The following is a 12,257-nucleotide window of genomic DNA, read 5'->3' as shown; positions in this document are numbered from 1 at the left end:
CCCCTTCCCTACCCATAACCACCCTCTTTCAACCTACCACCTCCCGTTCCCCTTCCCTACCCATAACCACCCTCTTTCAACCTACCACCTCCCTTTCCCCTTCCCTACCCATAACCACCCTCCTTCAACCTACCACCTCCCTTTCACCTTCCCTACCCATAACCACCCTCTTTCAACCTACCACCTCCCTTTCCCCTTCCCTACCCATAACCACCCTCCTTCAACCTACCAACTCCCTTTCCCCTTCCCTACCCATAACCACCCTCCTTCAACCTACCACCTCCCTTTCCCCTTCCCTACCCATAACCACCCTCCTTCAACCTACCACCTCCCTTTCCCCTTCCCTACCCATAACCACCCTCCTTCAACCTACCACCTCCCTTTCCCCTTCCCTACCTTCTCTCCTCTCCTGCCCCTCCCACCCCCCCAAGCTCCCCTCGGTTTCCCTTACTTACTTCCCTGATTGTCTCCTCTACTGGCTTCTGTATTTGTTGTTTGTTACTCGTGGTTTCACGTTCTTGTGTATTCATACTGTTCCTTGTTTCCCTGTGGTTCTATGTTTCTTTGTTCTGCCTATATTGTCAGCGTCTTTGGGTCATTGAAAAGCGCTATACAAATGAAATGTATTATTATTATTATTATTATTATTATTATTATAATCAAGCTGCCAGGTCTACAGTCCAGAAACACCACCACGTTCTTGACATCTCATCTTCCAGGTGCTCGTCCAGCCGGTGTAGTGACTTCATGACCGTTCTCCTGTGGACGGCTCTCTGCTCTGCAGTGTTATGCTGCAGTATGCAATACATGGCTGGCGATGTCAGTCATCACACCAGCCTCAGACCATCGTGCTCTCGCTATATTAAAGTATAGTATCATTTGTCCGTTATGTTATCGGTCGAATTTACAGCGTACATTCCTCATCTTTAGGATTAATCCTTTATTATTATTTTATTAAATTTTCTAATACATCATTTACATTTAGACATTTAGCTGATGCTTTTATCCAAAGCGACTTACAGGTTTTGTACGACAAGTCAGTGTAGGAAGGGTACAACTCTATCAGCTGAGGAACAATGTTCATCTTGAGTGCTGCAGTGTTGGGTGTATGTTAGCATGACAGTAAGAAGGTTAGTATTTTATTTCATTTCAGATATTGATTTAAGAAGTGTCTTTAGTCGATGGCGAAAGATTGGTCGGATCAAGGTCATTTACAGTAGGCCTATCTTCGGATAGCAGTGTAAATATAAGTCCACATTTCAATCATTTCAATGCGTGATTTATATGTGAAGCATTTAACTCCCTAACCCCCCTCCCCTACCGGGCCCTCTTCAGCTCCCGATTCATACATTCAACTTGAATTAACATCTATAGAGATTGATAGACAGTTTGTGCTTAAATCTATTGATATCATCAATAAAAGTGTTACTCACTTGTGCCTTGTACATATCTTCTAACTTTATATTTTAAAGATCCCCTTATTCTTTGCATTTGCTTGTATTTAAGTTGCTCATTTTTAGTTAAGTACCGTGTGATCTGTGTGATTTTGTGTGAAGGGCGGACTAGCAAAGATGTTCATTGTAAACTGTCTGTTTAACTGTGCACATGACTATAAATAATCTTGAATCTTGAATCTAGTTTTGATACTAATCTCTTGTAAACCTGCTAGGAGAGACAGTGTGTTGGCCTCTGGCCTGTCTGGCTGTGAGCCAGGGAATGCTACGCATGCTGTTAGGCCCAGAGGAAACAATACTGCCTGCTTTGTGGCCTGTTACATTGCAACACAGTACACAGGATTTGCTATGTGTTACGAGCATCTTTCCGCAGATTGGACTAACTAGACGATTGTCCCGCTGAAAGATTACAGCTCTCGTTACTGTAATCCAATCAAATGTATTTGTATAGCCAGGAATCACATGGAGTTGCCCCCATGGGCTTTAAAAGGCAAGAAGAAACATCACAATAGATAGATAAAACACCATAAAATCCACATATGCAACACTCCCAGACTTACCCCAATGAAGATGAGGAACGACTCACTAACAACCTAGCAATAGGAAAAAAAACTAGCAATAGAAAATAAATATATATATATTTCAATGTGGAACCATTTCAATGTGCAGGCGTTGTGCAAATGCATACCTTCATATTTAAATTAAGCTAAAATACATATGTATTCATCCACCCCGGGTTGATAAATGAATATAAATAAACTGCGGTTTCAGTTCTACTGAACATGAATTAACCTCTACCCTGTCCGGATGTTGAGAAAGCAGAAGTCACTGCAGTGTATGCAGTATAGTCTCCATTTCTAGACTTTTTCTAGCCAGGTTGTGAAAGCAAGCGGACACAAACCAGTAGGGCTGCATAAATAATGACTCCCTTGAATCTGTGGATCAAGTGTTTTGCAAAGAAAAATAACTAATGTTAATTAATTATTAAAGAAACTAGTCTAAATCTAATTTTAATGAATTATTAAAGAAACTAGTCTAAATCTAATTTTAATTAATTATTAAAGAAACTAGTCTAAATCTAATTTTAATTAATTATTAAAGAAACTAGTCTAAATCCAATGTTTATTCATTATTAAAGAAACTACCGGTAGTCTAAATCAAATTGTAATAAATTATTAAAGAAATTAGTCTAAATCGAATTTGTAATGAATTATTTCCTTCCCTGACTGGCTACCCCACACCCAAGAGTAAAAACATTTAGACTTAAACTGTGCAGTACATTAGGAAGGCAAGTGTTCCTGGCTACAGAAAGCACTGCTAATTGTTTCATTAAAGCTGACTCATTGCGTGTGTCCCTCCTGGGACATCACCAAGGGCAATGATCCTGAACAGCTTGTTTAGGCTTGTTAATCTTCAAACCAAGGAGTAGTTTACATATGTATTTTCCCGCAGCAACATTTCAGATTTCCAAATCCATACAAAGACTACGCAAAAACCCATTTTCCATAATGTCCCCTTTAATAACTGCAATAGCCAGAGTGAAATATGTATTCAGAGTATCAGACAGCATGTAGGAAAGATATCTTGAGTGTCGATTGCAAGTCATATCTCAATCACAAAGAAAATATGCAAAACTTGCTAAGGTTTTTGCCCTACTATCTAGTCCAACAGTACAGCATGCATGCATTCTACACCTGCTATCTGCTTAAATGATATGGGCCCATGTTACACAATATTCTGCACACTGATCACAGTCCAATCCGAATCACCTCAATGAATTATCTCTATCACAATCTAACACTGATATGTATATTAAGAACTGAAGAAGTCTGCAGACTACATGGGCTTTGTCATACTTTCCATAATGTGAGTTGTGTGTCTATTACTACATTGTCTCTATTACAGTAATCATCTTGACCCACATGCGTTAGACATCAGAGCTGCATATTGAGTGACATACATCAGACTCAGACTGCTCAGACTCCCAAGATGCAACAGTGACTGAACAGGAAGTCACAGTCCTTCATACCAACAGCCATCAGACTAAGACTGTTGGTATGAAGTTGGTATGCCTCACTGAGCAGAGTAAATCCCTGTATATCTTCCTGTACATTTACATTTTACTAAGTATACCTTCCTGGACATTTACATAACAGATTTACATTTGACTGTACATTACTGTATATTGTCGGACTGTATATTTCAGAATTTTAGAAAGTATAACTCTGACTATTTTTCTTTTATTCTTATTCTTATTCCTATTCTTATTTTTGACTTTTGACTAACTAAATGTTCATTGTGAGCGATCTGTGGTGCTAAATTTCCTTCGGGATCAATAAAGTACTTCCATTCTATTATTCTCTCTATTCTATCACAATGTTTATTTCCACTAACTCACTTACAGTATGTGCCAATGATTATATAGTATAGTATACAGACCAAACTACAAAGTGTGTGATGTTGTTGGTGCATTGTTTTTATGCTCATAAATCGATACCACTTACACACAAGCTACGATATAGGTCAGGCATGAATCATTCACAACCTTGGGATCAAAATTCCAAGTGGGGTAGAACGGGTATTAAAATGGTCATTAGAAATAGTAATCACACCGAAACGACTAATATCTGACTGACAGCCGCTTGTCTCAGTGCTTTCTAGTAACTCTGGGTTTTCATGCATTATAAATGTTGAGGTAATTTACATTTCTAATATTTTATTGACCATACTCACATGACGGCCATTTTGCTCTTATGTGATGCTCAGAAAGGAATCCCAGAACCAGAGCATGACAGAGCAAAATGGCCGCCGTGTGAATAAGGTCAATAGACCTATCTCAAACCCTGCCCCTTTTCTTGATCCTCCAATCACAGCTGTCGCTTACCTCTTTGTTTGTACGAGGAAGTCCGAGGTAAGCGACAGCTGTGATTGGAGGATCAAGAAAAGAGGGCAGGGTTTTGAGACAGGTCCATTGGGTTCTCTCTTCCATCACGACCGTGCCGGTTGCACCTGGAGCCATGTAGGATGTGACGTCGACCCCACGTGTCACGCTGGCCGTCCAATATTGACCGTCTGTTAGCCCTGCAGTCCTCCAGTGACCTCTCCTTCACTTGACCTACTTCAATTGGCAGGAAATCGGCGGCAGGGTTGTTTGATTTGGCTCGCGCTCCCTGGCACCTCCCCCCCTCCGCCCACTTAAAGGTTAATTATCAACCGGTTCCACGTCAATGTTAAACCAGCTCACTATTCACTCATACTCAAAAGAATGTCAACATTTCCCAATCCATGCTTCCTTTCTTGAAATACCCGTGATCTTGGCAGGAAATGAACACTTCCCTCCCCATGGAACTCCACATCCTATCTGAGGCTTCACTGACATGGACACAGCTAAGAGTTGGAATTAAAGGTTTGTACAGGTTCAATTATCAGAACCATTAGATCCAGAATCCCTATGTTATTTCATAATGATTTTACAAGCTTAAAATTGCTCCGAAATCATCTTTGCTATATGATGGATTAGGGTTGTCGCTGTAAACAACCTTATGTTAAATAATATGCATTAATATTAATTAAATGTATGTGTTTTGTGTTATTGTCGTGTTTTTGTTGTGGCCTAACAGCCATGGGACCATGACGGAAATAAGGGTTTTACTCTTTCTCATGTTATCCTTTGGATCCTTGTTGTGTGTTTTTAATCCATCAATAAAATAAAATAAAATCAAATCAATAAATCCGTATGGGATAGATTTGAATCCAAATCTGAACCCCCAAGAAAAGCCCCTCTATCGTCCTCACTTGTGTCATTATTACACACATCCGGTGGCATAGCACCACAGAGGAGAGGTTGGTATACTCCTCTCACCGTCAGCAATGGTAATTAGGCTAAGAAGTTAGGTATATCAAAATACCTTATCTCTAACATGCACTAATAATTCACCTTTCCTCCTCCTCCCACTGTGCAACATCCTACCCCTGAAGTGCAATATCCACAGTGCAATAACCACCCACTACCGTCTGACACTGTAATTGTTATTTGTGTATTGTTATTTTGTACAGTATTGTAACATTGTCTTATTGTATAGTATTTTATGTTTCTGTATAGTATTGTATGTTCTGTATAGTATTTTGCGTTTCTCTTTTATTACTTGTGTGATTTAATTACTGCACCTTAAGTTTGAGTCCCAAATCTCGTTGTATGCATATATAATGACAATAAAGTACAATCTAATTCTATTTTATACTCTAATACGTGTAAAAGGGGTGGGTGTATACTATGTATATATAACCTCAACTACCCCAGTAAGTACATCTATGGCAAAGAACAAAAGACCAATGTGATAAGGAATTATCTTGGCCACTACAGAAGCACCGCTGTATACAGTAAGTCAACACATGGAAAGTTTACATCAGGTACTTCAACACTATGGCGTCCGACAGCTGATAGCAGACAGGTCAATGTGAAGTTAAAGGATTAGCCAGTCTCTGATGCTAATGGCGGACTAGTTCGCAACAGACACAGATATGGGATCAGTGTTGCAATTATTTCCTCCACTAGTAGGGGTAGGAACCTGTAGGGGAGAGAAGCTGGTCCCAGGTCTGTACTCTGGACTAAACTTCATACTTGGGGATTGATGCCAAAGGGGACTGATGCCAGAATGGTAACAATAGTGGACTGATGACCTCATGTCGGTCACATGACATGGCCATGGTTTAGTCACTCTCATGACATGAGGGTCAACGGTCGAGATCACATGACGGAAAGCCGGCTCAACTGGATGGGGGGGGGGGGGGGGGGGGGCTGGTGTCGTGCTTCTTCCCGTCAACTGCGACTAAAGCTCTGCGAACCCTGTATCAAACAAACATCGATTTAAGTCAAGTTGGGAACCTGAGTGATATGTTTATCTCGCTTATCTGCAATGCCACAACTGCAATGCCACAACAACAAAAAAACTGCTGAATTTCATCAATGATTGTGTTATATTACCCAACTCAATTCCTACTACTACTCCTACTACTACTGATGAACTGATGAAGTTGGCAGGTTTCGACAGACAAAGACAAGTCTAGTTTCAGAAAGCTGCGGAAATCATTTCCATTTAAGCAGAGGTAGACAGGCATTCAATACAGTAACGTGAGAATATACAAACGATAAATGGAAGATGGGGGGAAAAATCTTGTTTTCCCGGACCACGGGGGAGATGTGTAAAGAAAAACAAAATGGATGAATCTGGTGATACTCTGGGGTTAGAAAAACACAGGCTTTGCAACCATTTAAGTAACTTACTTGGAAGTGATTCTCTTTGTTTGACTGTCTGGAATCCCCTTTATTACAGGACATCTATCAACAGAAGAAGAGGGAAAGAACTATCCATGAGTACATTTGAAGCTATCCATGACTGTTACATTAAAGAAGGAAAAAGGTCTGACCAGGATTAGTGTAATAAACTAGGAATCCTAAGCCTAAATGTTAGTGTAGTACAGTACGAGTTCAAACAATCTGCAGGAACGTTAACGAATCTTAAGATGATAACCGGACATGCTACGCTCCGTTGTCCTTGTGACAGTGCCTACACAGAGATGGAGATGACAGTAACACACGTGGATCAGATGAGACAGGTTCCGTTTTTATTATCATTATATGGAGAAAGGATTAATCCTTTCACTCCACTACAGAAGGTTAACCCTTTCACTACAGGGTTAACCTTCTGTTGTGTGGTAGTGAAAGGGTTAACCCTTTGTCATGTGACAGTGACCTTCTGTATTGTCACAGTGAAAAGGTTAACCCTTTGTCGTGTGACAGTGAAAGGGTTAAGGGTGCGTCTGTATGAGACTTTACATCAACAATCAATGATTGAGAAAGCTGCCATGTTCCATTGTCCTACATTGATTCCCTATCTTCCTCTCTCTCTCTATCACATCACATGGCATACACGCCACTTGGAAAAGTCGATTTTTCTTTCTCTACCGTCCACTTTTTAATACCCACAATCCCTCTGGGTTGCGTTTCAGCGTGAACTAAAAGAGGACACAATGTTCCGACGGGGGAAAGAAGATGTGCATATTTATTTAGTCTTTATTTAGTATCAAAGTAGCACTTCACATAACTCCTCTGCCCAGAAACACTGTCCCCCGGTGTATTTAGGGTTTGTTTAATCGTTCCGTCATCGAGCACAAATTCCCTTTGACGCGAACGTCTCCGGGTTCCTTAATCGCATTAGCCTTTTGATTAGACATCGGTAATTCTTATGGCCGTGATGGAGATGGCCGCAGTTGCCTAGCAGTTGCGGGGCTTCCTGCTCTCTCTCAGACATCCCTAGCAATAAAAGCTAACTGCTCATGCGGGCCAGTAGCAATTACACTGACTGCGGTTAATATTTAATGTGGAGCGCGCTGGAGCTAATGCTGATGCCGGGATTAAAATTAATCAGTTATTAGATGTAAAAAAAAAATTAACGTTTTACGGCCCGGGACGGTAGAAGACTACGCGTGGTCCGGACATGGAGAGAGAGAGAAGTAAGCATTAGGGCTTACGACTAACATGGCATGCCCATATTTGTTTCTTTGTTTTAGCTCTCATTAGCATTTTTTCTCATGTATTTACTATTTATGACTGAATGGACTTGGTAAAATTACACTGTGTACTGTAAACAGGGCCTCAGCAGAATCCCAGCAGCACAGCCAGAGCCAAACTAGCATTGATCTGTATGGCTGCTTTTTCGCAGGTCTTTTCAAAAAAATTGTTGAAGTCCTTATCCTCGCTTCAGTCAATATTCACTAGTGAAATCAATCTCTGTTATGGCTGCTGGTGTCGTCCGAATCTCCTGAGGTGTTTGGCCACAATAACAGTAGGGTCAGAAATAGATCTGCATCCCATGGACTCTGGCCTCGACGCCACGTCATCTAGTAAGATAATAAAAACCTGTTGTCTCTATCGCCGTTCATTCATGGGGGCTTCGCCATAAAAAAAAAGCCTTTATCTTTATGCACTTTCAATTCACGGTGAAGCAACACTATAAGCGCACTATCTTCTCCCCACGAGCTACGTAACGACTTGTGTTGTTGTTGTTTTTAACACGGTCAGCTGAAATAACCGCTGACTCTCTCTCTCCCTCGCAGTCTTCTCGGTTTGTCTGCTAGTAGGGCATTTTGCGTTCAAAGAAGCCACGTGGCGCAGCATTAAGAAGAGGGGGAAAGGACAGGACAGGAGAGGTGATATATATATATATATATTATGGCTGTCAATTATCCTGTTATTAACGCGTTAACGCACAATTCTTTTAACGCCTCTTTTTTTTTTAAGAGAGAGAGGGGAGGGGGGGGGTGAGAGAGATGAGGAAGGGGCCAGAGAGAAAGAGAGCTGGGAGAGTGTGTGTGAGAGAGAGAGAGAGAGAGAGAGAGAGAGAGAGAGAGAGAGAGAGAGAGAGAGAGAGAGAGAGAGAGAGAGAGAGAGAGAGGGGGGGGGGGGGGGGGGCGGGGGTGTGAGTCCTCAGCCCTTGTGTGGGTGAATGTAACAAGTTCCTAATGTTTTCTTTCTCCCATTATTTCATGCACACTTTATTCATTGTTTAAAATTATTATTTTCTTTTAAGTTATTTTGTGCATCACTGTCTTGAATTTGATGCAAATTTGCAATGCATGAGGGTCATCCTTTTGTGTTAAATGGCTGCATAAAGCAAGCATTTGTTGACTCTCATGTTGATAGGAGTATTAAAACTGGAAAAAGATCCGTAGAAAAAGGTAGATTTAGAACAGATAAAAAATATGCGATTATTTTGCGATCAATCGCAATTTAACTATGGACAATCATGCGATTAATCAGGTTAAATATTTTAATCGATTGACAGCCTTAATATATATAGAACACTTTTTCCCCCTTCCCTTCTCCATACTGGTGTTCTTCCCAGTCAAGACGACTGGGCCTCTGCTATATATATGTGGTATAGGCTGAGACTTCAGATCTCTCATACTGTACCGTGTTTTGTTTGGTCGGTTCACCTGGGAACAAGTGCTCAAGGCACGCTCCTTTGGGAAGCCTACGGCAAAGAACACACGCAGGTACAGCCATGGGGGTACATCACCGCACATAACAATGGCGGACACACACGCACGGACACACACACACACACACACACACACACACACACACACACACACACACACACACAGGCAGTGCATACATACAGGTCAGGCATACAATCACACATGTACACACCACACACACAAACACACACACTCGACAGCCTATGGGGGTGGGGGCACCATCACATCACATTCGTGATACATTCACGCCACAGTTTTACACGGGCCGTCTGTGACTCATCGCCACGGAAACTCAGAAGGTTCCGTAAACAAGGAAGAGGGACTATCTATACCAAAACGTAGAGATAATCTGCATTCGGTCGTCTCATCATTATTGCATCAATCTGCATTGCAAGATTACAAAACACCTGATATCTTACTGTAATATAGCATGGGCATTTTTGTATTGTTAAAAAATTATCAATTATTTGACAGTTTATAAGCAATACAACTATTATTATGCCTGTTGGTAAGTGGAGGCAAATTCGGTTCAGTTAAACTACAGCAAAAATCATCGACGTGGCATTCTGGTTTTACTCTATCATACCGAGACACATGTCCTCTTACATGTCCTCTGGCAGGTCAAAGGTCAAAGTGAAAGAAGGGGGAGGAGAAGGCTGTTGATAAGTTGGATACACACCTGTAAGATGGCCCCGTACAGCCGCAGGAGAATGTTCCTGGGTTCATCCCCAACAGAGTTGAGGCTATCGGGGAGAGCACAGAGGAAGAGTTTGTTGCTCAGACCACCCCTGTAGAAGAGAATTTAGGAGAGGGAGGAGAAGAGGGGGTCAGGGTAACACACACACACACACCAATGGAACAGGAGAGGGGGGGGGGGGGGGGGCAGAAAAAAAAATCAAAATTTCAAAGTTCAAACTTTCAAAAGAAGAGATCATAGTGTAGACAATACAGCATGTGTAGTGTATGTGTCACAATGTGTGTTAAGTATATTTACACATGTATATGTGCGTGATTTATAGGTTACGGGCAATATCAAAGTAACTACATAATATGTATTATTATAATATCATTACCCGAATTTCCCCCAAGGGGATCAATAAAGGAATATCTTAACTTATTAATTCCAGCCATAGCAGCATAAGAGCTGGATAGGGGTGGTAATCAATCTATGCACTAAATAATAAGAGGCCAAGGAGAATATTGATAATAGTAGCTCAGTTCTATTATGAGGCTTATCACATGAAATACAATTTTGATTGCACAATAATAGAACAGAAATACAATACAAACAATAACACTTGATCCAGCATAATGTATAAAGGGCTATGTCATTTATGTATAGCTACAGGCCTGTCATCAGCTCAGGCCCCATAAATGGGTATCTAATAGTTCAGCCCATGCAGGATAATGGCTTTCTCTAAACTATACCCAGGCTCTCCAATCACGATTCGGCCTATATATGGACTCATGCAAATAGCGATATTGATTTGTTGCGGCGTGAGAAAAGGGGCATAGTAGTACAGTATATAATGGTTCAGAAATTAGAATACACTACCTTATGATGGTGATTTGAAAATCGTCCTCGGAAACCGTTTTCCACGCCCCGTGGAGGAACTCCCTGCACCATGACCATGCCTTGTGTTTGGTCTCCAGATCAGGCTGGTCGGGGCGAACGATCTCCTTACAATTGTCTTCGGTGTCGGGCTGAACCTGCAACAACGCGTTCTCGGTCACCAGAATACCCAAGGACAAGGATGGAGAAGAGGACACACCGTTGATGAACTTGGTCTTCATTTCTTTTCTTTTTTCTAAATAGAAAGGGCTAAACGACTCAATCAAATAAAAGGTAGTATCTTCGGGGCCTGTGTGTGTCGCAGGAAAATGTAATGTATGTTTATTAATAGTTTTTTTTTTCAACTGCGGATATTTAATCTCAAACTAGATGTGTATAAAATACAACTATTCAGATAATGTTCGTTCGTTTTGTATGGTAAAATACGGATCTTTCTCTTGAGTTGTATGATGATACAGCAGGGATGAAGTAAGAGGTGCTCAAGACCGATCACTGGCAGCGAATGAATAAAACCAAAGGAGACGCTCTGGTTTTCAGGAGACGCAATTCGCTGCTGTGGAGGAGGTGGTCTGCACCAGGGCCACGCCCTCTCTCTCTCCCTATTGGGCTAGCAGAGACACACACACACACACACACGCACACACACACAGTGACACACGCACACACACACGCATGGCCATTACACTTTTACGTACGTCATAATAGGCTGCAAATCAGTGGAGCGTCGTCCAAATGGCCCGTTTCTACCGACTGCGCAGCGCGGCCAAATAGAGCATAGATATATATGCAATAGAGAGCATCGCCGCGCGGCTGCGTTCAATCCCAATGTAGAAGAGCGTACCTCGTGGTTCTACATTGGGAATGAATTGAACGCAGCCGCGCGCTGCTAGACTGAAATCCACCGCCTCCAGCAAACGCGCGAGGAGACGCGCATGAGCAGTCCCTCCCAACTGCTGTTTGATGGACGAGACTTGTTCACTGAAATAACGTAGGCCGGTTTTGTTGGATAGATCATTATGCCATGAATGATGCCCCCACACATCCTTCTATGGCCATGGGCCATATTGAATGTTGTAGTAGTTTTTTCCTTTATTGACATTGGCAAGTATACCAAATATGTCAATATCAAACATATCCATTGTATAAACTAAACAATTTTTTTAATGCAGCCGCTACACCCCCCGTGGTCA

The 12,257-nt window shown here is 41.6% G+C and overlaps 1 protein-coding gene across 2 annotated transcripts in view; it reads right to left on the bottom strand.

Moving 5' to 3' along the window:
• The window catches only part of chka (choline kinase alpha), a 37,427-nt gene extending 25,880 nt beyond the window's left edge, over window positions 1-11,547 (bottom strand). The window contains exons 1-4 of one of the 2 annotated variants that reach the window (XM_084335335.1): window positions 11,050-11,180; window positions 10,174-10,282; window positions 9,427-9,487; window positions 6,739-6,792 (exon numbers count right to left, since the gene is read on the bottom strand). In XM_084335335.1, the coding sequence (XP_084191461.1) occupies window positions 6,739-6,792; window positions 9,427-9,487; window positions 10,174-10,220 (162 nt within the window). In that variant the 5' untranslated portion in view covers window positions 10,221-10,282; window positions 11,050-11,180. Of the gene's footprint in view, window positions 1-6,738; window positions 6,793-9,426; window positions 9,488-10,173; window positions 10,283-11,049 lie in introns of both variants that reach the window. The other variant, XM_084335334.1, reaches the window with a different exon arrangement.
• Window positions 11,548-12,257: the final 710 nt, after the last annotated feature.

This window comes from Notolepis coatsorum (assembly GCF_963971535.1).
Source record: "Notolepis coatsorum genome assembly, chromosome: 18".
NCBI lineage: Eukaryota > Metazoa > Chordata > Actinopteri > Aulopiformes > Paralepididae > Notolepis > Notolepis coatsorum.
This window is presented reverse-complemented; position numbering and strand designations above follow the sequence as displayed.